A 22422-nucleotide genomic window follows, 5' to 3' on the forward strand; every position below is an offset into this window, starting at 1 on the left:
GTGTATGTTTGCTCAGTCATTTCCAACTGTTTGCCACCCCATGGATGGTAGCCCACCAGGCTCCTCTGTCCATGGGATTCTCCAGGCAAGAATACTGCAGTGGGTTGCCATTTTCTTCACTAGTGTATCTTCCTGACCCAGGGATTGAACTCTCTTCTCCTCCATCTCCTGCACTGATTGGCAAGTGGATTCTTTACCACTGAGCCACCTGGAAGCCCCACATAACACATTTACTGTGTTACTGGATTCTGCCTCCATCCCTCAGTGATCCTGCTCTGCTAAGGGTAACCATGACTTACCTGTAAATATTATATTGATAACTATATTTTAGTTTTCAAAGTTCTCTTTAGTTCCTTTCCAAATCTGCTTGATCTTTAAGTCTCCTATTTCTTGCTCGTAGTTTAAAGCCTCTCTTTGTATAAGCTAAAGTTTGCTATGTTTGCATTCTATAGTGATTCCCATAAGTAGAGTCTCAGTGAGTCTGCTGCTGGCCTTGGTTGTTTCTGCTGGCTCTTACTTAAAAGTGCCTTGTGAGATCTTGTTCTTTGGAACTTTATCCATGGAAATTTTTTGAGGATGGTGTTAAAGTTGTATCCCTTCAGAGGGGATTTATGTTCATTCCTACCAACATTCTGCAACCCACACTACCTAAATTAAATTGTCAGCTGGATGGTCTAGATAGACAGAGTAAATTCATACTGGAAACCTACACAAAGTCAGGCTCATGTTTATAGATTCTCAGAAAAGATATTTCTGTTCCTCTCACCCAGTAACAGGGTCAGCGCAGGAGAGTTTTCTTGTTGCTCCTCCTGTGCCACAAAGTGAAAAGTGAACGTGAAAGTTGCGCAGTCGTGTCTGACTTTTTGCGACCCCATGGACTATACAGTCCATGAAATTCTCTAGGCCAGAATACTGGGTTGCCTTTCCCTTCTCTAGGGGAATCTTCCCAACCCAGGGATTGAATCTGTCTTCTGCATTGCAGGTGGATTCTTTACCAGTTGAGCCACAATGGAAGCCCCCTGTACCACAAGTTTATTTCTAATTTCTTTTCACTGAAGATGTAAGTCTTTTGTAGTCCCAACTTTATGGGACCTTTTCTCCTCTCTCTCTGGCTTTTATTAAATAATTTTTTTACCGTAGTTATTTGAGTGGATGATGCTGCCCCATATCTTTATTGTGAAATGCTCGAGAACAGAACTTTTATCTTAATCATAAGTATAGTGCTCTGTATGGTATTGATTCATTCTTTCAGCCAATCTTTATTGAACACTTTCATGCCAGGACTATTTTGTATTCTGGATATACAAAAATTGTCAAGGCTTTCAAAGTCCTTGCTGTCCTGGAGCTTAAAGTTGTTAGGTTTCATTGGAGGTGTTACAGAAAAAGCACTAGTGAAACAAATTATCCAGTGATGAGTAGTAAGAGGAAAGAAGATAAAACTGTCAGCCACAAAAGAGGGTAAGGTTACATTTACAGAAATAGCAGCAAAAAGGACCGAGAGAGTTAAAATCAGCTACCTAAGGAGGCATTCTAGAACCAAATTTAGATTCAGAGTGTCGGGTAGGGCTCAAAAGGAGAACAAACTGGCTTAACTGGAATAGAAAAGTCTGCAAGTCGAAAGCTAAGCAATAGCCCAACACCAATTGTAGTGTTCTTGAATGCCTTGCTTTTTACCACAGCTCTGCCATGTATACATACACCATTTAAGAGCACTTGCAAATAAGATGATGACAATGGCTCTGAGGGGTACCTCCTTCTCCAAGCTTCTCCCTCAAAAGACGGGGACCTGCTCATCTCTGCCTGCATTTCAGTCCCCTATTTTTAGTCTTACTCCTTCAAACATTTACACGTGCTTCTCTACTTTTGTGTGTCTTTTCATTCTCTATTTTTCCTCTATTATTTTAGATTTCCTAATTATTCTAAAGAGATGACTCTTTGGGGGCCCCTAGATAGCTTCAGGGTGGGGGTTGCTTTTATTAGCAGCTTGGGACTTTCAGACCCATCTCCCAACCTTGGGGTAAATGAAGGCACTGGAGATTAAATTAATCATCTATGGTCACTGATTTAACCAGCCATGCCTGTTTATAGGATTAAAGCTCCATTGAAAGCCCCTAAGCAACAGGGTTTAGGAAGCTTTCAACCTGGGAAACACATCCATGTACCAGGAGGGTGGCCCACCCACCTCCACAGGGACAGAGGCTCCTATTCTTAGGACCCTTCTGGACCTTACCCTACTTGTCACTACATCTGACTGTTCATTTGTATCCTTTAAAATAAAGTGTAATAGTACTTGGGGGCTTGTGGGAACCCCCAGTTTTGTAGTCAAGTCAGACAGAAGTGAGAGTAACCTGGGGTCCTGATACTTGCCACTAACATCATAAGTGAGGGCAGTCTTGTGGAGCTGAGCCCTTAAACCTGTGGGGTCTGGCTCCATTAGTTAGGGTCAGAACTGCAGGACATCTAGTTCGTGTCAGTTATTTTGGTTTCAGGAGGGGAAAATACCCTCCAGGCCCCTACCAAACTTGATACCAATACTGTAATCACACCTTTAATAAACATCATGTTGGAATCATATTCATTTGTTACTAGAAGGTAATCTGCATTCCTCGTATTTATTCCCCCAATCCCACTGAAGACTCAACTAACTGTTTCAATGGCAAGAACCCTTCCCAGTCCTCATCAGAATTTATCTTTCTCTCATATTTTATTTCTCTATAATTTATCTTTAATCAGACACTTTCACAATCTGCTTTGTGTTAGAATAGGAAAGGAATGCACAAAGAACAACAAATTATGGAATAGGTACAGGGTATAGGGACAGCGTACAACATACCTGATCACTACTCCTCAAAACTGTCAATGTCATCAAAACAAGTACATTCTGAGAAACTGTTACAGCCAAAAGGAGCCTAGAGAGATATGAAAACTAAATGTAATGTGATGAGATCCAGGAATAGAAAACAATATTAGGTTAAAACTAAGGAAATATGAATTAGTTACAGAAAAACAAACAAAAACCTATTAAGTTACATGGATAGAACATATAAACAAACAAAATGTGTTATTCTTAAATAATGTATAAATTTAACATAATTCACATATAAATTAATTTTTAAATGATTTATTTTTATATATTTTTAAAATACATAAATTTTATATAATTTAATCTTTTAATGATTAATTCACATATAAATCACTAGAAGTTTGACCAGTAAAAATCACTATTTGGCTACACTTTGATAGCTCTACAATTTACTTAAATGAAATAAACAAAATAAAGTAGTATGCATTTAAAAAACATGCAATAGTTAAAAGGATTACCCTATCTTTACTCCTAACTTAGTAAAACACAAGTCTATGCAAGAGCAATCAACAGCATTATGAAAAAAACATTTCTAAAGTTAGATTACCTTTTAAATATCTAACTTTTGTATGTTCATATGCTTTTATAAAAACATATCTATTAAAAGCAGTTTTTATGTACACCATTAGCTCTAGTTCTATTTTCCAAAAAAAAAAGGCGATTTACAAAAAAATTTATATTTCATACAACCTAAAAGATATAATTATTTTACATACCACTAAGAAAGACAAATGCTGTCAACTAACTGTAAGACATGATTGATTGTAAGAAGTATCCCAGTTTTGCAGGTATTAAAATGTTCCTCTTTAGAATCAGTGAAATACAGTAGTTTTCCTCGTGGTGGAAACATTTTTATTACATATTGTGCCAATTTAATTGGAGAGTATAGTTTATGGTACTGAATATTTGTGTAGTGCAGGAGAAAACCCTTCATTCTCTAGTTTTTATAGAAAAGTAATTTAGGTATTTCATATGGTAAAGTAAAATATCTTATTAATGCAATGAGGGGAGACACAAACTCCCCTAACACTAAAATAAGTTAGCAAATGGCCCCCAAAATCTGATTTTTGGGGAAACAAAAATCAAAAAATGGAAATACTGTTCCCTGCAAATTGTCCAACAATAACATAATTTAAAAAAAAAAAAAACAACTTTGTGAGTTAGCTTTGTGTCATGATTATTACACTGAAACAGCTTACAATATGTTAGTTTGGATTAGATCACATAGATTATCAACACTCCTATTGAATTCATCTTTTAAGTTACATTTTTAAAGCCAAAGAAGTAATCTAAAAAATCTGGGTTCTCCATCAAAATAAATTAACACAGCAAGTGTATATGCATTTCTCATTTAGAAAAAAATAGTATCTTTAAGATTTTATTCTGTTATATGACTTTTTTTAAAAAATCAATTGCTTCAATGGATTGAAAAAAAAGAACTTTTTCTTAGCCTTTCTTTTCTTAGATTCCAAGGTAATTGTGTTTTCTTGGTAAGTAAGTTCCAGATGATCAACATATTCTGAAATGTAGGAAAGAATTGGGTATCTGTTGGTCTTAGAAGAAATTACACATGATTTGTTTTTAAGTTCAGCTATTAAGGTTTCTCTTGAGAATAAAAGCACTCTTGATAGTTACTTCACACATTAATGAGGCTGAGTGTTACAGGCAATTTTTTCTCTTCAAGAAAAAAGTTAAATGTTCCAAAATCTCACTGATTTCTTTAATATCTGTATAGTAAGTCTAATATATCATATCCCCCAGTGATTTAATTAGCTACAGTGATATTAGCCATTCATTACAGAGTCACTATGGACATACAAACACCCAAACTTCTATGTTTGAAGTTCTAGGGATATTCATAAATTACACCTAAAATTCCACAAAGGAACTACACTAAGTATGTTCATATCCATCTTTAGGTTAACCAAAAAATGTGGAAGACAGTATGCCTTACACATTTCATTATGCATTTATAGCACCTTTTGTTTCTGACTTTCTAAATATCCTAAACAAGTACTCTCTTGACATGGGTACACAAGCCAGACAAGTTTGGGGCAACCTAGACCAGGAGGAAGAATAGAGTCAGGAACAAGCATGGGCTCAAGTGCCCCCCAACCCCAGTGATTTCCATGTAGAAAGGATGTTGGCCACCCTGGTAACAAGAGGAAGGAGGCATGGTTGGATCTACTTCTTCCCCCAGATCTAATCTTTTTGGTCAGAAGAAAATTTAAAAGATGCCCTCATGATGACTGTGCCTGTCAGTTGCATGGAGCTACACTGAAGGATTTTTCTGAGCCTGATAGATTTACAGTGATATGCAGCTGCCTGGGGACTGATGCTGGTGGATGCATTCTCTGGAATGACACACTCAGCTAAAGGTGGTTTTAAGGAAGACCTTGGCAGAGAGCCTCATAGATTCCTGCAATCTGCATATCCGAGGGGGTAAGAGGTTGTAAAGAGGACCTCCGCTTCCTGCAAGTGCTGTGATCCCTGTCCTTGTCTCAGATAGCAGTGTTTAGTTGGGTCTCTGCCAGCTTTCTGTGGGAACTCCCTCTGAAAGGGGTATTATACATCCCCAAATTGGTATTAAGGATCACACATGCCTGGTACACAGTAGACATTCAGGACATGAACTGGGAATACTCCTTGTCCTCCAGGAGACAGAATCTCAGTAAGGGTCCTCCCACCTGTATCAAGCAAGCAGGTGCTGGGTTGGACTCCAGCACGGAGTGGGATTGGGATTGCCATCCAGCCCTCGGAGGTGCAGTCTGGAGGAAGCCCCTACCCGTGGCCACTAGGCCACACTGTCGGAGCTAAGAGAAGCAGCTTCTACTTCCTTCTTGGCCGCCTAGTGACTGTGTGACCTGGGGCAGATGAAAACCCCTTCTCAGGGTCTTGGTAGGGAAACCATCTAATTGCTCTTCTAAGCTGGGACATTTGAGAGTAAAAAGGGCATTGTAACACACCGGACAATCACATAAACCAGGGATGCTGCTGAGCAAACCAGGCCCGGTGACCTTGGACTCATCGTTACATGGGGGACTGTGCTGATAGTGCTGCTTCCTGACCGGGGGCCACTCTGCTCCTCCAGTTTCCCCCGTTTACACAAGCAGTTTGCATTTCTGCCTTTAGCATACAAGCTCATCATCTCACAAGGATGCCTTCAGCTGCCTGGAAGAACCCATTTCTCTATGAGCCCTGTTATCCCAGAACACTGCTAAAGCAGGGACTCCCCCGCCACCCCCATGTTTTGACTGCTGGATGAGGCCTTATGGTGACTGATGGCACACACTGTATTTTTAAGGTTCTGAGGAATTCAGCACTGCCCTCTCACTTGTGCAGGCACCCCACTGAACATTCCCCGTGATAAGGCAGTGCCCTAGACCTCAACAAGGATGCTCAGGCCTCCTGGAGGTCTGCACAGAGCCACCATTCTCCAGGCCAAGCCTCGAGACCAGGGGTTGTCAATGAACAGCCCTAGGTGCCTAATAGTGGTGTTTATGCATGCTTGGAGTGTGCCCATTTAGCCTGCAACCCTTTTACATATGAAGAAACTTGGGGTTCAGAGAGGTCTGGAAAGTTGTCAAGGTTATCTAAGGAGAAGACAGAGAAGCTGGTATTTGGACAGAAGACCCTGGTGGGCTACACAGTCCATGGGGTCACAAACAGTCGGACACAACTTAGCTACTGTGTAACAACAATCACCCTCATTCTGTTTGGCCAGAGTTTCACAGTGTTGTTGCTCAGTCGCTAAGTCATATCTAGTTCTTTGCGACCCCATGGACTGTAGCCCGCCAGGCTCCTCTGTCCATGGGATTTCCCAGGCAAGGATACTGAGGTGGGTTGCCATTTCCTTCTCCAGGGGATCTTCCTGGATCAGGGATGGAACCCACATCTCCTTCAGGGGCAGAAGATTCTTTACCACTGAGCCACCAGGGAAGCTCTTCACAAAGTGTGCCAATGATATATATAAGGTAATCTGGGGTTACAGATGGTTATTTTTTTAAAAGTTTATATTTATCTGAACTAGAAAGAAACTGCAACTGACACATAAGACTTATGATTTTGCTTAGGATGGAGCTAAAGCATATGTTTAAATGAGAAAAGGTCAACTTTGTGAAAGTATTAGTAAGTGGACCTAGTACTCCTGAAGGCAGGCTAAATTTGGAATGCAGGTCCTAGCTTCGATTTGTAATATGTTGTGTGGCTCTGGCCACAGCACTGGAGGCAGAGGGTCTCTGAGATCATGACCTAAATAGCTGTGCCCTGCTTCATGTCTGGAGAAGACAATGGCACCCCGCTCCAGTACTCTTGCCTGGAAAATCCCATGGACAGAGAAGCCTGGTAGGCTACAGTCCATGGGGTCGCGAAGAGTCGGACACGACTGAGCGACTACACTTTCACTTTCCACTTGCATGCACTGGAGAAGGAAATGGCAACCCACTCCAGTGTTCTTGCCTGGAGAATCCCAGGGACGGCAGAGCCTGGTGGGCTGCCGTCTATGGGGTCGCACAGAGTCGGACACGACTGAAGCAACTTAGCAGCAGCAGCAGCTTCATGTCTGCTGTGCCACTTAGTCCATGATCTTACTAAGTCGGGAAATGCATAATGAAGTGACCAGAGAGTTCAGTCTGAAGTTAGATTGAAAACAAAAAAGAATCCCAGAACAAGAGTGCCATTATAATCCTATAATTCTGCTTGAATTGACTGTGGCACTGATCTGGGTCTTGCCAACTCTATTATATTTACCGAGCACTCAAAGGTTTCCCGTCAACTCCTATATTATTCTCTGAAATTGAATTATGAAATAGTAAATATTACCACTACACAATTTTTTTTAAAGTATACTCACAGTTGCCAAACACTTTCCATTTGGTCTGAGTTCTGTTAGTCTTACAAATCCTCTAAAAAAATAAGCACTTTTATAAATGGAAAATATATCAACTTCCATTTATAAATTTATTTAAAAATAAATTTGTGGATATTTTTCTTTACAGAGCACAGAGTCAAATGAGAGCACATTATTTCTGGGCTTCTTAAACTAGGATACATATTAGGAGCAAGGGGTGAACCAAGATAACACAATGTGTTGTCCTAGAGAATATAATTAATACAACAATACCTGCTAAAGGAAAAACTTTTTTGAATTAAAATTATGGAATTAGAATGTACCATTTATATCATTATTATGATAAAACAGAATTAAACCATTTCAATGTCATGACTGAAAGAAGTTTGAGAAGTTTTTGTTAGCAAAAAAGCTGTGTGTGTGAAAAATGCAAAGCAGTATTCAAACATGTCATTTCCAGGTTTCAGAATCTGTTCGCCTCCACGAAGACAAACAGCTTCAGGGCTTATCTGCGTAAAGTTTCATTTCCTCAGGCCTTTTTAGAAGATGAAATACGTATTAATAATAATGTATGAATTCTCTCAAAGAAAATATCTTCTTAGAGGTTTTCTGAAAAGGCTTCTCTCGAACTTAAAATTTCTGCTTTGTCAAAAGGCAGAATTCTGAGCTCTAACAGTCCTCATGACGGACTGTCAGAGCTTCTAAAATCTCAAATCAATCACAACAAACCTCCCTACATATGGCTGAACCTGATTACTGTAAAGTCTCCTGTGACATTTCTTTTGCTCTGATGTTCTACTGATCTGTTAGTTTAGTTTGATATTTTAAGTCTTCTGCTAACTGCTATTTTATCTGCTTTAGAGATATTTTATTACTTCAGTGAATGAGGCCAATATTAGTAACAGATTCTATGAACAAAGCCACTATGTATGTTATTAGCAGGCCTGGAGCAAAGAAACTATAATTCCATTCCCATTTCCTTTTATAATTCAAACTAAGATGTCTTAAATATGCCTGCATACCCCATTGTGCCTAACAGTAGATGGTCAGGAAATGACTTCTAAATTGGATTAACCTTCCAGTTTTCACTGAAATACATTATGATTGTATTTCACCTGAATCTAGTCACTTGCATCTCTTTAACTCAGCTCCCTTTAAAATGTAGCTACATTGACATGAATCCGCCACGAGTGTATACGAGCATCAAATCAATGTATGGCAAAACCAATACAGTAAAGAAAAATAAAGTAAAAATAAAATTAATAATAATAATAATAATAAAATGTAGCTACATAAGGGATCCGCTGAGCACACTTCTGAAACTCATTTTTTCTGCAACTCAGTAACAGTAGCAAACACTCCGAGAACTTATTCTGAGCCAGGTTCTTTTCTAAGTCTCTATGACTTTAAAATCCATTTATTAACTCATGTACTCCTCACAAAAACTCCTGCAGGCAGGTATTATTCCTGTTTTACAGATGGGTTAAGTAACTTGCCCATGGTCCCTCAGCAGTGTAGGCTGTTTCTCAGGTTTGATTTAATGTCAATCCATTGTTCATGTGATGGTCCCACAAATGCGATGTTTGCTTATATTCCCAGTATTAATTCTTATGGGGAATGCAAATGATGTACTGGGAAGCTTTAAAGTGTTATATCAAATAGCTTATTAAAAACTACTGACATATCTCTACTAATAAAGGATCAAAATGACAGCTAATACAATTTAACCCTCACTCTCTCCTAATAGCAATGATTTGGAAAATGAAATCTATTTTTCTGGAAGAGTGATGGCATTCTTTCCACAACTATGAAGGAACTCTCCCTACTGTCACATGAAATAAAATTGAAGTGCAAGCCCTTTCCCTGAGGATGTTTTAACCTGATTTTCTTCTTCCCTCATTACATTCAGAGACAGCTAATCTGAACTGCTGGCTGTCCAAATACTGTCGGTACAGAATGCCGTATTTCAGGCTTTAAACTATTTTCCTTAAGTTCTCTGCTTTCATAGTGAAATACATGTACTTCAAGTATAATCTTTGCTGAGTTCTACAATTTTCAGCAGGTAGAAAAAATCATAGACATGGAAACTTACCCCCCCCCACACACAACGTATTTCAGTTTGGAAACTGAAGTTCAGAGAAAGTCATAAAAATTCAATTTAAGAAAGATTTATTGATTGCCTATAGTGTGAGAGGTCCTCTATTAGACAATGACATTCAGGCACAAAACAGACACAGGCGCCCTGGCCTCAGGTACCTTATGATCTAAATTAGTACAATACAGATTAGGAACAGTAGACAAACAAGGTACATGTCAACTTCCTAGAATCGACATTCAAGTGCAGTAATTTACGTAATCCAAAATGGCACCTAATTCTAAAGTCATTTATAAAATGCATTTGGCTTTGAAATCCACAGCACTTCAAATAAGAAATTAAGTTCCACTGCAGATAAAGTCACAAAGATGCAAATACATGGAAACTCTTAAGAGCCTTATTAATGACTTTTGTTATTCTGGATCTTCTGTTTTCTTCTTATTATGGTTCGAAGCCTTCGCAATACCAGTTTATCAGACAGAAGCATGTCATCTTGTTGTTCTAAATAATCTAGTAAATTTTCGGTCCATTCAAGTGCAGCTTTATGGCTAATATGCTTCTCTGGATTCAGTTCTGTTTTTCTAGTCTTACTGGAAGGCTTGGTCTCAGCAGGCCTGGCCTGGTCCTCCACACCTTCACTGTCAGTTAGGACCTGACAGCTTGAATCATTACTCCGAGAGTCAAACCACTGATCAATATTTTCAAGGTCAACATGTTCACAGTCTTCTGTGTTCTGTAAAACTGTTGCTAAGTTAGCTGCTAAAATGGCTCCTTCATCAGTGTTCATGCCTGAATTCTCTTCAGTGCCAGGGAAAAGTTTTTTCCACGCTTTGGTTATGGTACTTGACTTTATCATGTTCCAAGCTCTTGACACTTCATAAATTGCATCTAACACTGTCAAGTTCTTCCAGAACATTCTGGGGTCAATTCCTTCATCCATGTATTTCTGGAGAAGTCCTGCTCGGTAGTATCTTTTTACTGTGGCTAGAACTCCTTGGCTCATAGGTTGAATGAGACTTGTGACATTTGGTGGTAAATATTTCACAATTATTCTGCCATCATTTGAACTCAACAATTCTTCATTTGGATGTGCTGGAGGAAAGTCCAAAAGGAGCACTGCTTTTTCTAGAAGCCCCTTGGATTTCAAATGCTTCTGTACCTGTGGCACAAAGTATTTTTCAAACCACTGTCTGAAAACAGAATGTTCTATCCATGCACTTTTTTGACTGAAATAAGTGACAGGAAGGTTTGAAAGGTCAGCTCCTTTGAATGCACGAGGTTTTTTTGCTTTTCCCACAACACAAAGATTAAGTTTGTGTAAACCAGTGGCATTTGCACAACACATAATGATGATTCTCTCTCTGCTTGATCTATAACCAGAACTCTGCTCAGTTTCAAGAGCTAATGTCCTTGATGGTAGACATTTCCAGAACAATCCAGTTTGATCAGCACCATAAATTTGTTCTGGTTGTAGATTCTCTCTCTCAACGAATGCCTGAAAGTTACCACAAAACTCACTGGCAGCAGTTTCATCTCCTTTTAATTTTGTTCCTTTACCAGCTGCCTTTGGAATACCATGGCGCTGCTTGAATCGAGTCAGCCAGCCAGAGGATGCATTAAAATCACCTTCCATCCCCAGAGCATCAAAAAAGAACTTGGCTTGTTTTGCACAAATCGTTCCTGACACTGGAATTCCATCTGTTTTCTGTTGGTTAAACCACTCTATCATAACTCTGTCAAGTTCTTCATATGTGGATGACTTCATAGATTTACGTTTGGATACCCCACTTGTAGGATCTGAACTGTTGGCATAGTTTATTATCCTTTCTTTGTTCTTTTTAATATCACGAACTGTGGATTCACCAATTCCATATACCACAGAAAGCTTTTTGAAAGAGATGCCCTCCTCCAATTTCTTAATAATGTCAAGCTTGTCCTTAATTGTCAACACCACACGCTTTCGTTTCCCCAACATTGTATCTAATATTTTAGAGGATTACTACAAGATCTTTAACAAGTTAGATTTGGACACAATGAGATTTAAAAAATGGTGTTTTAAGACCCCTTTCCTGCCCCGCTAGGACCTAGATGGACAGTGTGTTGGCCAATTTCCAGGCCAAGCCTATGTGACTCTCTTCAGTTTGCTCTTTTAAAATTTACAAACTTAAAACAACAAAGACTAGCTCCAATTAATCCTATCTTCTATCTTGCTTCTCCTAAGTTTAAGATCTTTTCATGAACTGTGATCTCAATGGTGATGACAAGCCATACTGTATCAGCAAGGTCTCTAAAACAGTCCTATTGTGTACCTCATTGTTTTTGCCATCCTATGGGTGAGGCTCTATGTTAAAGGAACTAAGACACTGGTGGACGAATTTGGAGAAATGTGCTAGGGAACAAAGTTTTTAAGACAGGACTTGCAAACTTAATAAGAAATTATAATGGGAAAACTCACCCCCTGACTGCTGTCCTTGTCAGGCAGTGCACTGTATGGAATGCTGCCTCCCCGGGCAAGGACTGCTACAGGTTACGCAAGAGAGTGATTATGGAAATCATAGATAGGCAAGCAGGAGAAGGCAAGCTGAACAGAAGTGAGCAGTGCAAACAAGGCTGAGAGTGGACAAGCAAGAAACTCTGTACTTTAACAGGACACAAACTTCTACCTAATGTGTTTGGCAACTGAAAAGGGAAAAGGCTGACCAGAAGTGGTGTCACATGATTAAAATAAAGCATTAAAAAAAAAAAAAAACTTCATTGGCAGAAACCAGGACTCATGGTAGAGAGTATGGGGTGGAAGGCTCAGTGAAGATGTTACGATAATCCTGGTGAAAGACGATCCTCGATGGGCCAACAGAAGCAGTTCCTGTCGGGGCTGTATAGGCACTCCAAGTCTCCGAAAACCTGAAGGAAAATACCAAAAACATTTTTCGTTCAATAGCAGGGTCTGCGGCATTACCCACACCTATCCTGCAACTGTGTTGAGAAAATTAACGCCTCCTACGAATGTGATGGCTAAATACAACAAACACTGCTTTGGGGCATTACACACACAGTGTCAAGGAGCGGGACCTGAATTGCCTACCTCCTGAAATTAAGAGGTCAGAGAGCAGCCGTGTTAGCGAGGGCCTTTCCCCGCAGAAACGCGGGACGTCTTTGCTCATGGACAGGGAGCCCGGATTCCTCCGTGGTCGCCAGCAACCAGGATGTCACCACCGAAGCCAGCCAGCGAGGGAGAAGGCGCTTGGCCCGGGGGACACCAGTCCGCGGGCCGGGGGCATCGCTCTCCGCCTGAGACCAGACCAATCTGGGAGCAAATGGAGTCTCCCCAGGGAGGCTGACACCGGCAGCGCGGCGGCGGCAGGCAGCGAGCGTCGCCGCCGGAGCCGGAAGGCGGGGGATTAGGGGGCACGCGCGCGCCCCCGCAGGAACGTTGTGTCGGCGAGGGGGCGGGGCCTGCGCGAGCGAGCGCGCGCGGCCCGGGGGCGGGGTCTCAGGGGGCGGGGTCTCGGGCGGGCGGGTGGGAGGAGGCGGGCCCAACCTCCTTGGAGTCTCAGGGCGTCGCGTGGCTTCTGCTAAGGGCCGGGCTGCTCCAACCTGCAGACTGCTTCGCCCGCCAGCAGGGAGCGGTGCAAGCTCACCTTGTCTTAGCCCTTTTCCCAGTGTCCCGGCTCTGTGGGCGAGGCTTCCCCCCACTCTTACGGGGAATAAAAATCGCACCCTCGGAGGGCTCGCGGGAAAGCTGCGCCGCCTCGGGTGCCTTGAGCGGGGTGCGAATGGGGCAGGGCGAGCGCACGTGGAGCTTGTTTACAAATAGCGACCCGGGCGTCCGCGCCTCGCAGCGGACTCCCGGGAGTCCCCAGCCTGCCCGCCGGGACAGGACGAGCCGGAGCAAGAATCCCGAGTCAAGGTATAAGCGGGGGGACGCGGCTGCTGGCCGAAGGCAGGGAGGCTGGCTCCCCGTGGGGAAAGGGGTCAGGCGAGGACGTAGGGCTTAGCTCGGCAACATGCATCCGAGCGAGCCCCGGAGAGGTGGGGCCGCCGCCGAGGGCGGTCAAACTGCGTATCGGGTCCCCTTCCTGCTGGGTTGCTCGTGGGTGCTCAGTCTCTGTAGAAGCGACTCTGTGCGAAGCTGACGCAGCTCGGGAGACGCGAGAGCCTGTGGGAAGCTCCCTTGTGAATTTCATGCCGCTCCCTTCACTCTGTCTGCTTCTAGGTAGTAGTAAGGGAATTGCAATTTAACAAAGACTCCCTTGGTTGGTTTGAATCCGAGATACACTTCGTTTCTATTTGGGTGTTTTAAATGGATCAGTTGCGGGCACCTGTGCCGTTACAACCGCTGCGAGGGACCGTGCCTTGCCGGACTCGCTTCCCCGCAGGGCCGGTAGCCTTCCCTAGAGAAGTGAGCAGCTACACAGTGCTGCAGCACCTGTTTACCGAGAGCACGCCTGTAGTCTGTCCTTTATTACTCTTTTTTTGTACAATTTGAAAAAAATGCAAGAGTCTTTTAGTTAAGCCTCTCGAATTTCTGAACATAAATGTCTAATCTTTTTCGTTAACATAAAGTAGCAGAGTAATTAGTCATTTATTTGCAAAGGCCACTTTGTTGCCAGAATATTTCAAAAGGGATCTGACCTGAGCGGTCTTACTGCGGAGATGATTTTAAGGCTTCTAACTCTCTGACTTCCTCGCCCAAACTGCTCATTTTCCTTCCTCAAAATCACAGCTTTGCCCCATCTGACATGTTGGAGAATCTTTGATCTCCTAGTTATACTGAAGTTGTAAGTGGTTTTTGACAAATGTCTGCTTTTCCTCCCCCTCCCCACATCAACCAGTCTTGGTCCACTATATTGGATAAAATGAAACATCGTGCTAGTTTAGTATCATTTTAAAAAGTTAGCCTCTTTTCTGTGATAGTTGTGGTGGAGGTGTTTTAATCACTAAGTCGTATCCGACTCTTGCGGCCCCATGGACTAGACTGTAGCCTTGCCAGGTTTCTCTGTCCATGGGATCCCCCAGGGAAGAGTGCTGGAGTGGGTTGTCATTCCCTTCTCCAGTGATAGTTATAAGAAGAGTTTCCGAAAACAGGTGTATCTGAGGTATGAAACATTATTCATTCCTCAGAAGGAAAGGGAGCTGACATTACATGTAGCCAGAAGTTAGCCTGGTTTTTCCCCCTCACAGCCTACTGGTCCCATAATATTCAAATAAAATGAACTCTGCCTTTTACCTCTATCCCTCTCTATCTCTGGGGTTTCATTTCCTTCCAGACACCTCTCAGATCTTCTCTGTTTCTGCTGAATTCTCCAGCTTGCTGGTTTCTTATCTCTCATAACTGTTCCCTTTTCATCACCTTGTGTAAGTTCAAACTTGGAACATAGCCCACATTTCTTGTTTTCCTCAAAACACTACTTCATAGGAGACCCTCGTCTGCCCAAGACAGCTTTAGACAAGATTTTTTTCATCCAACAGACTTGTTCCTTTTTGTTGGGGGGAAGGGCCACTAATTGCAGCAGATACATCAATACATTAGCTATAAGAGTAGGGAGACCTTAAAATAGAAAGCATGCTAGCCTTGTTTTATTAAGCGACTGGCTGGCCACAGGGACCTTCTTACTGCCACTTCTTTCCATTGGGTGTCACAGCCTTGCTCTGTCTTGCTGTGTCGTCCTTCCCTTTTCTCTCCAGCGTTTCTCTGCCTCAGGGTCCCTTTCTCAACCACCTGTGAAATCAATTCTTCTTCCTTTATTACACAGAGCAATTTTATATTCTGTATCTGTTTTCCAGTTGTCCCTTACTCTAATCAAAAAACACATCACTCCTTGTGGAATTTTGCCACCAGTATTTCTTCCTTCTGCATATATGCAGTCTCTCCTAAATCCTTCTGATAGTACTTCTAATAGTAAAGTTTGTGTTACCTCTGTTTTATGTACAAGGATGCAAAGCCTAAAGAAATATATGAATGTATCAAATGTAGGTTGTTGAATGGAGGTTAATCTGACTTTGAAGTGTGTTCTGCCCACACTATCACAATTGAAGTATTAACTCAAACACATGAAAAGAGCAAAGTATGCTGGTGGGTTTTTTTTTTTTTTTTTGAAAAATTAAAGTCTCAGTTTATTAAAATGAAACTTTTGACAATAACCTACCAAAAAGGCATTCTTGCTTGAGAGTACTTCTAAGTGTGCAACTGAGTTCATCAGACACAGCATTTGGTTTATGGAATGTGGCTTTTCTTAAAACTACTCCAAATCACCTGAAAGTGGCTTATGTTTCTGACCATTTACAAGCCCTAAATTTATTCTTTATGCATAATAGTATTGCAGTGGAATAGGAAACCTCTAGAGTAAATTCTTGATTTTATAGAAACTGCATTTTAGGTTTCCATTTAGTTCATCACTAACCTTGTACACTTGGAAGTTTTTGTTTGATACCTGAAATTAACTACTCCAGTAAGCTTAGGATGAGGACATGTTAACATCCTTCCATGTGTATTAAACTGATTTAATATCAAGTAGTATTTCTCTGTTAATTGAAAATTTTACTGCCAACGGGAAATCTGTCACTTAAAAAAAATGTACTGTTACCTATTTTAAGGGACATAAAATATTAAGGGGAATTTTCAGCTAAAAAATAATTTAGGGGTATGTTTTAGTGCTAACAAGCTGTGAAACAAGCTCAAGCTGGGAGTCAGGTAGAGCCTATTATAGGATTTGGGTAAGATGATTTTTAGAGACGTTTAAAGAAAGCGAAGGGTCTGTTCTTGGTTGGGTGCTGTGAGAAAGCAGAGGCAATTTGGCTATTAGACATCTTCATTTTTACCTCGAAAGCCAGAGGAATAGGCTAGAGTCCTCAATGAAGAAGCAGTCATCAATAAAATGAAAGTTTGTACTTTGAAGTCTCTTTTAGCTATAAAGTTATTTTACTGTATATTTTAGACAAAAGCTTAAATTATTCATTTTGGTTATAAACGTTTTCTTTTAAATAGTTAAAGGTGGGAACACTTTCCCACTTAAATTTCTTGGCACAAGTGTGATGTCAGATTGCTCATCGGAAAGTCCTTTTCCTTAAAAAAAAGAAAAGGTTATGATCTTGAAAGGTGACTTATACTCTTGTGTTGTATAGATGCTCAGTAGGCTTTTGTGGCTTCCCTTGTGACTCAGCTGGTAAGGAATCTACCTGCAATGCGGGAGACCTGGGTTCGATCCCTGGGTTGGCCAGATCATCTGGAGAAGGGAAAGGCTACCCACTCCAGTATTCTGGCCTAGAGAATTCCATAGACTATATGGGCATGGGGTCACAAAGAGTCGGACATGACTGAGCGACTTCCACTTTCGAGGGGCTTTTAAACTTAATTTTGTTTTCCATGTTTTTTTGTTGGCTGGCGGTAGATTTTCAGCTGATAGGCAGGATAGGCACAGATACGAGAATGATTTCCTGGGAGGGTAGAAAAGATTTAATAGGGTCAGAAGAGGGAAGATTGCTGGTGGAAATGTTAAAAGTTAGGAAAGCAGGTGGATATAAATTGAAGAACCAGTGAATTGCTGATTGATGTCAACAATGTGGGTAGGGAATTTGAGTGAAATTACATACTGCCCACCTTATGTTTCCAAACTTGCCCAGTGTGCAGCTGTTTGTAAAGGAGCCCACAGTTTTGTCACATGGATCAAAATCAGGTTTACTGAGAGCATCTGGTGCCTCCCTCTCCCTCTCCATGGCAAATGAAGCTTCATGGTTTCAGGCTCCTCATTCTCCTTCTTTAGCCTACGTAGTCTTCTCCTTCTTCTGTTAATCTGTACATCTTTCAAGTTCTAGTTTGTCCCCAAAGCTGAGTTTTTCAAGGTTCCTCAGACCTTATGGATGAGAATCACCTGGTGTGTGACTTATAAACTCTGGCCCCCACTCCAAGGATGAAGCTCAGGAATCCTTATTTTCAGTGAGCATCACAAGTGTTTGTAATAGGCTAAAGATTGAAAGCCTTATACATTGACAACCACTGTGAATGAGATTCCTCTCTTAAAACATTCTTTTGGGAGAGTTTTTCTTTTCTCTTCCCCTCCTACCTTCTTAAATTATATGCAATATTTGAAGGAAAATATAAAATACAGAAAAAGAAAAAGGGAAACAGTCATACCAATATTCAGAAATAACTACACTTAATATTGTGGTGTGTATCCATCCTCTTTTATCAGTGTAATATTATATATGTAATGTGTGTATGTGTATGCATATTTCAGTAAGAATTTCAGTAAATTATATACATGTGCTTATTAACACATTATAAGTATTTTAGATATGTTGATTCTAATCAACCAAATACCGTCAGAAACATATCTTTGCCCATTTGGGCTTACTACTGAACAGAGAGTCTCAGAAAAGAGGGACTCAGGTAGAGCTTATTATAGGATTTGGGTAAGGTGATTTTTAGAGAGGTTTAAAGGAATTGAGGGTTTGTTTTTGGATGGGTACTGTTAGAAAGCAGAGGCCATTTGGCTATTAGGCATCTTAATTTTTACTCCAGAAGCCAGAGGAACTGGCGAGAGTCCTTGGAGAAGAAGCGCTAGTCACTCTTGCTAACCTGGAGAGGAGGGTGTTTGGTCGTTTTTGTGGTCACATAGCTTTCCCCTTCTTTCCTGGTAAGATTTTCTGTTCAGGCAGAGTTAAAGAGTGATCTTGTTTTTGTCTTGTTTGATTGCAGTCATGGAGAATCGTTCTCTCATGTCTATGAAATTAATTACATTCCTCAAGGTAACACCATACTTACCTTGTTCAAAGCTTTCAACACATACTCGAAGGCTCCAAGATTCGAAAAAGTTTAACTAATAATTATTAATTCGTTCAACCTTGAAGCTATCCCTAATACAACTGGGTAGTCATTGCAGTTCCACCTTATGAGACTCCCTGATGCTTGAAGATGATGGTTATTAATGCCTCGTGATGGTGCTCCTGAAACTCAGTTTTGATCAATGCTAGAAGTTTTTATCACCCAAAAAGGATGCCCCCTTTCCCTCCATCCCTCTGTCCTCTTCCTCAGCCACTCATCTTTATGGATTTGCCTATTCTAGGTATTTCATATAAATGGAATCATACAGTATGTGTCCTTTGTGACTGGCTTCTTTTCCTTTAACCAAATGTTTGCAAGTTTAATCCTGTTGTAGCGTGCATCACTACATCAGCTTATTACTAATTGTTATATGGATACACTGTGTTTCACCTCTCTATCAGTTGACGGGCATTTAGCTTGTTTCCACTGTTTGACTATTATGAATAATGCTGTTGTGAACATCCAAGTACAAGTTTTTGTGTGCACATATGTATTCATTTCTCTGAGGTGTACCACAGACTGGAGTTGCTAGTTCATGTGGTAACTTTATGTATAACCCTTTGAGGAGCTATTTTCTAAAGCAATTCACCATCTTATAGTATGTGAGGACTCAATCTTATTCAGACTGCTATAACAAAATACCACAGATCAGGTAGCTTATACACAACAGAAAGTTATTTCTCACAGTTGTGGAGGCTGAGAGGTCTCGAACCATGGTGCCAGCAGATTTGGCCTGATGGCTGGTGAGGACCAACTTCCTGGCTGACAGACGCCTTCTTCTCATGTCACCACTTGGTGGAAGGGGTGTGGAATCTCTGTGGGTCTCTTCTATTAGAACCTATTAGTGAAAGCTCCACCCTCACAACCTAAGAACACCCTAAAGGTCTTGCCACCTCAGGCTGTCACGTTGGGCATTAGGATTTCAGCGTAGGAATTATGAAGGGACGTGGACCATCACACCACAGCAGGCTCCAGTGTCTCCACGTCTTCACCAACGCTTGGTACTGTCTTTTCTGTTCTCAGCATCTGGGCAGATGTAAAGTGGTATCCGGTTGTGGATTTGCCTTGTATTTCCCTTATGGCTCATTGGAGCATCACTTGATGAGCTTATTTACCAATTTGTATCTTTTTTTTGCAGTGCCATCTGTTCAGATCCTTAGTTCAGTTTTTTATTAAATCATAATAGAGTTACAATAATAAGTTTAAAGTGTTACAATTTACTGTTCTTCCACTGGCTTTCCTGGTTGTCCTTAGTCGCTCAGTCGTGTCTGACTCTCTGTGAGTCCATGGACTGTAGCCCTCCAGCCTCCTCTGTCCATGGGATTCCTCAGGCAAGAATACTGGAGTGGGTTGCCATGCCCTTCTCCAGGGGATCTTCCCAACCCAGGAATCGAACGCAGCTCTCCAACATTGCAGGTGGATTCTTTACCATCTGAGCCCCCAGGGAAACCCATGAATACTGGAGTGGGTAACCTATCCCTTCTCCAGGGGATCTTCCTGACCCAAGAATCGAACCTGGATCTCCTGCATTGCAGGTGGATTCTTTACTAGCTGAGCTACCAAGGAAGCCTGGCTTTCCTAGAGGGGAGAATTAAAACACTTGCTGAGGAACATCTCTATATATAGCCCAACTGATGTGGACAATATTTCTCATGATATGCAGTCACTTAAGGATTCTTGTGATAAATTCTGGCCATCTAGTCAGAAGAAAAAATTATGACTTCTGGAAGAAGTTAGGCGTCCTTTTATCTGACACGAGAACTAGATATGTCCATTTCAGCATTGACTTAAACAAATCTATGAACTTTGGTTTGTGCTAAATTGCAATAGCTAACTCCTTTTGAATTTCATGTATTTTTCTTTCTCTTATTCATTCATTGTGTTCTTTTTAGTTTTGTTTTAGTGGTAACTCTTTCTGTATTACAGTTATCTCAAACATTGTTTTAGAAGCATGTAAACAATAAAATTAAGAGATCAAACAGGCAGTACATCTTAGTGGTAAACCTTATGTATTCTGGAAACAGTCTCTGGTTTGCCCCCTACCAGTCCTGGAATCTCCAGCTGGTTATGTATAGGTTCTTTCACGTATTCAAAATAAGACTAAAAATCATACTGCCTTTGGTTTTTTTGTAAGCATGAACTGAGATAGAAATTGCTTTGCAAAGTATCACCCTCTGCACTAAGCACTAAGTATCAATACTAGCTGTGATTTTATTATTTCTTAAATCTTTTGACTAAAAGGAAATACTTGCACTCTTTTAACTTCTTAAGAGACTTTGAAAGAAACTAAAAGACAGCAACAGTGCAAAAGGCCAAATTAATTTGTACACATAGAATGATATTGTAAAATATTTGCAAGAGTGGATTGTGTCTCTATGATTGTCATTATAAGGGGATTCACAAAACTACTATTCATGAAAATTCTCATTTCATGAATCTAAACATTTGTACATTTTCTTTCTTTGATTTAATTCTATTGAATAAATCACAGCATATACTACGTTTTGGGCAGATTTTTAGCCTGATTTTAGTTATCTAAGGGTGTGGTAAACGTATATTAATAAAATGTGGGTATGGTGCAATTGACAGTCTTCAAAGAGTCATCCTTTTGGAGATATGTTTGAAATATACTTTATTATTATCTTTTTCTCCTTTGTGAAATAGTGGCAGAGTCTAACTCTGCCCTTCCTATTAATATTTATTTTATCTCTCAACTTAAACCCTGACACTAAGATTCTGAAAGGTGTTGATAGGTGATAATTATCTCTTTTCCTTGGCTTTTCATATTTTTCCTTTTTTGCTTTGTTTCATATGGGTGTGTATTCACATATATCAATTTATATATGTGTGTGTGTGTATATGTATATATTTTTCCCGACCCTTTTCTTTATAATGATGCTTGTAGATCTCACAAATTTCTGTTTCCCCCTTTTTCTTTATCTTCTACATTGTGTTCTTTTCCTTTGGGGATGTAATAGTGAAACTAGCTAACAATTTGGAAAGCCCCTGTCAACAGTGTGCTGAATTGATGTGTAATTATATGATTACTTCTCTTAGAAAAAATTTATGGATTTATTAAATCTATCATTATAATGCTGACTGGACTTTTAAAATTTCTCACTTCAATTGGTAGTTTGTTTCCAGTCATGTTGAAAAGAAACAGGCTGATAAATTTAACAATAATCTCTGTTACCATAACACAGGAATTATTTTGCACTGACCTTGTTCTGAAGTTGTTGGAATTTTTTTTTGTAACCAGTAGACAACTTTAATTTATTTTTGCTACAGTCCCTGAAGAGCAAGTTTTTAGGTAGTTTTTTCTGACGTACCTTTCATATGCAGTATTGAGACTTCAACCTACCAACTTTCCTCCCTCCCTCCCTTCCTTACACTTTTTATCTTTTTCCTTTTGAGTAGAAGGATTCCCTTTTGCATATTTTGAGAGTCTTTGCACATGACTATGAAATTGATTTTTCTCAGTTCAGTGGCTCAGTAGTGTTCAACTCTTGCAACTCCATGGACTGCAGCACACCAGGCTCCCCTGTCCATCACCAGCTCCCAGAGCTTACTCAGACTCACATCCATCGAGGTGGTGATGCCATCCAACCATCTCATCCTCTGTCATTCCCTTCTCCTCCCACCTTCAATCCCTCCCAGCATCAGGGTCTTTTCCAGTGAGTCAGTTCTTCACATCAGGTGCCAAAGTTTCGGAGTTTCAGCTTCAGCATCAGTCCTTCCAGTGAATATGCAGGACTGATCTCCTTTAGGATTGACTGGTTGGATCTCCTTGCACT

The 22422-nt window shown here is 40.7% G+C and overlaps 1 protein-coding gene across 1 annotated transcript; it reads right to left on the reverse strand.

Moving 5' to 3' along the window:
• Nucleotides 1–9902: 9902 nt before the first annotated feature.
• TIGD2 (tigger transposable element derived 2) lies at nucleotides 9903–13149 on the reverse strand. Its single transcript, XM_052642067.1, has 2 exons — nucleotides 12890–13149; nucleotides 9903–12708 (listed from the first exon to the last, which is right to left on the reverse strand). Exon 2 carries the CDS (start codon nucleotides 11780–11782, stop codon nucleotides 10208–10210), a length of 1575 nt encoding a protein of 524 aa, XP_052498027.1. The 5' UTR covers nucleotides 11783–12708; nucleotides 12890–13149; the 3' UTR covers nucleotides 9903–10207.
• Between the last annotated feature and the right edge of the window lie 9273 nt (nucleotides 13150–22422).

The sequence above is a fragment of the Budorcas taxicolor genome, chromosome 6 (assembly GCF_023091745.1).
Source record: "Budorcas taxicolor isolate Tak-1 chromosome 6, Takin1.1, whole genome shotgun sequence".
Taxonomy (NCBI): Eukaryota; Metazoa; Chordata; class Mammalia; order Artiodactyla; family Bovidae; genus Budorcas; species Budorcas taxicolor.

Coding starts and splice junctions, on each gene's coding strand:
- TIGD2 (XM_052642067.1), bottom strand. CDS start 11,782: ATGTTGGGGAAACGAAAGCGTGTGGTGTTGACAATTAAGGACAAGCTT.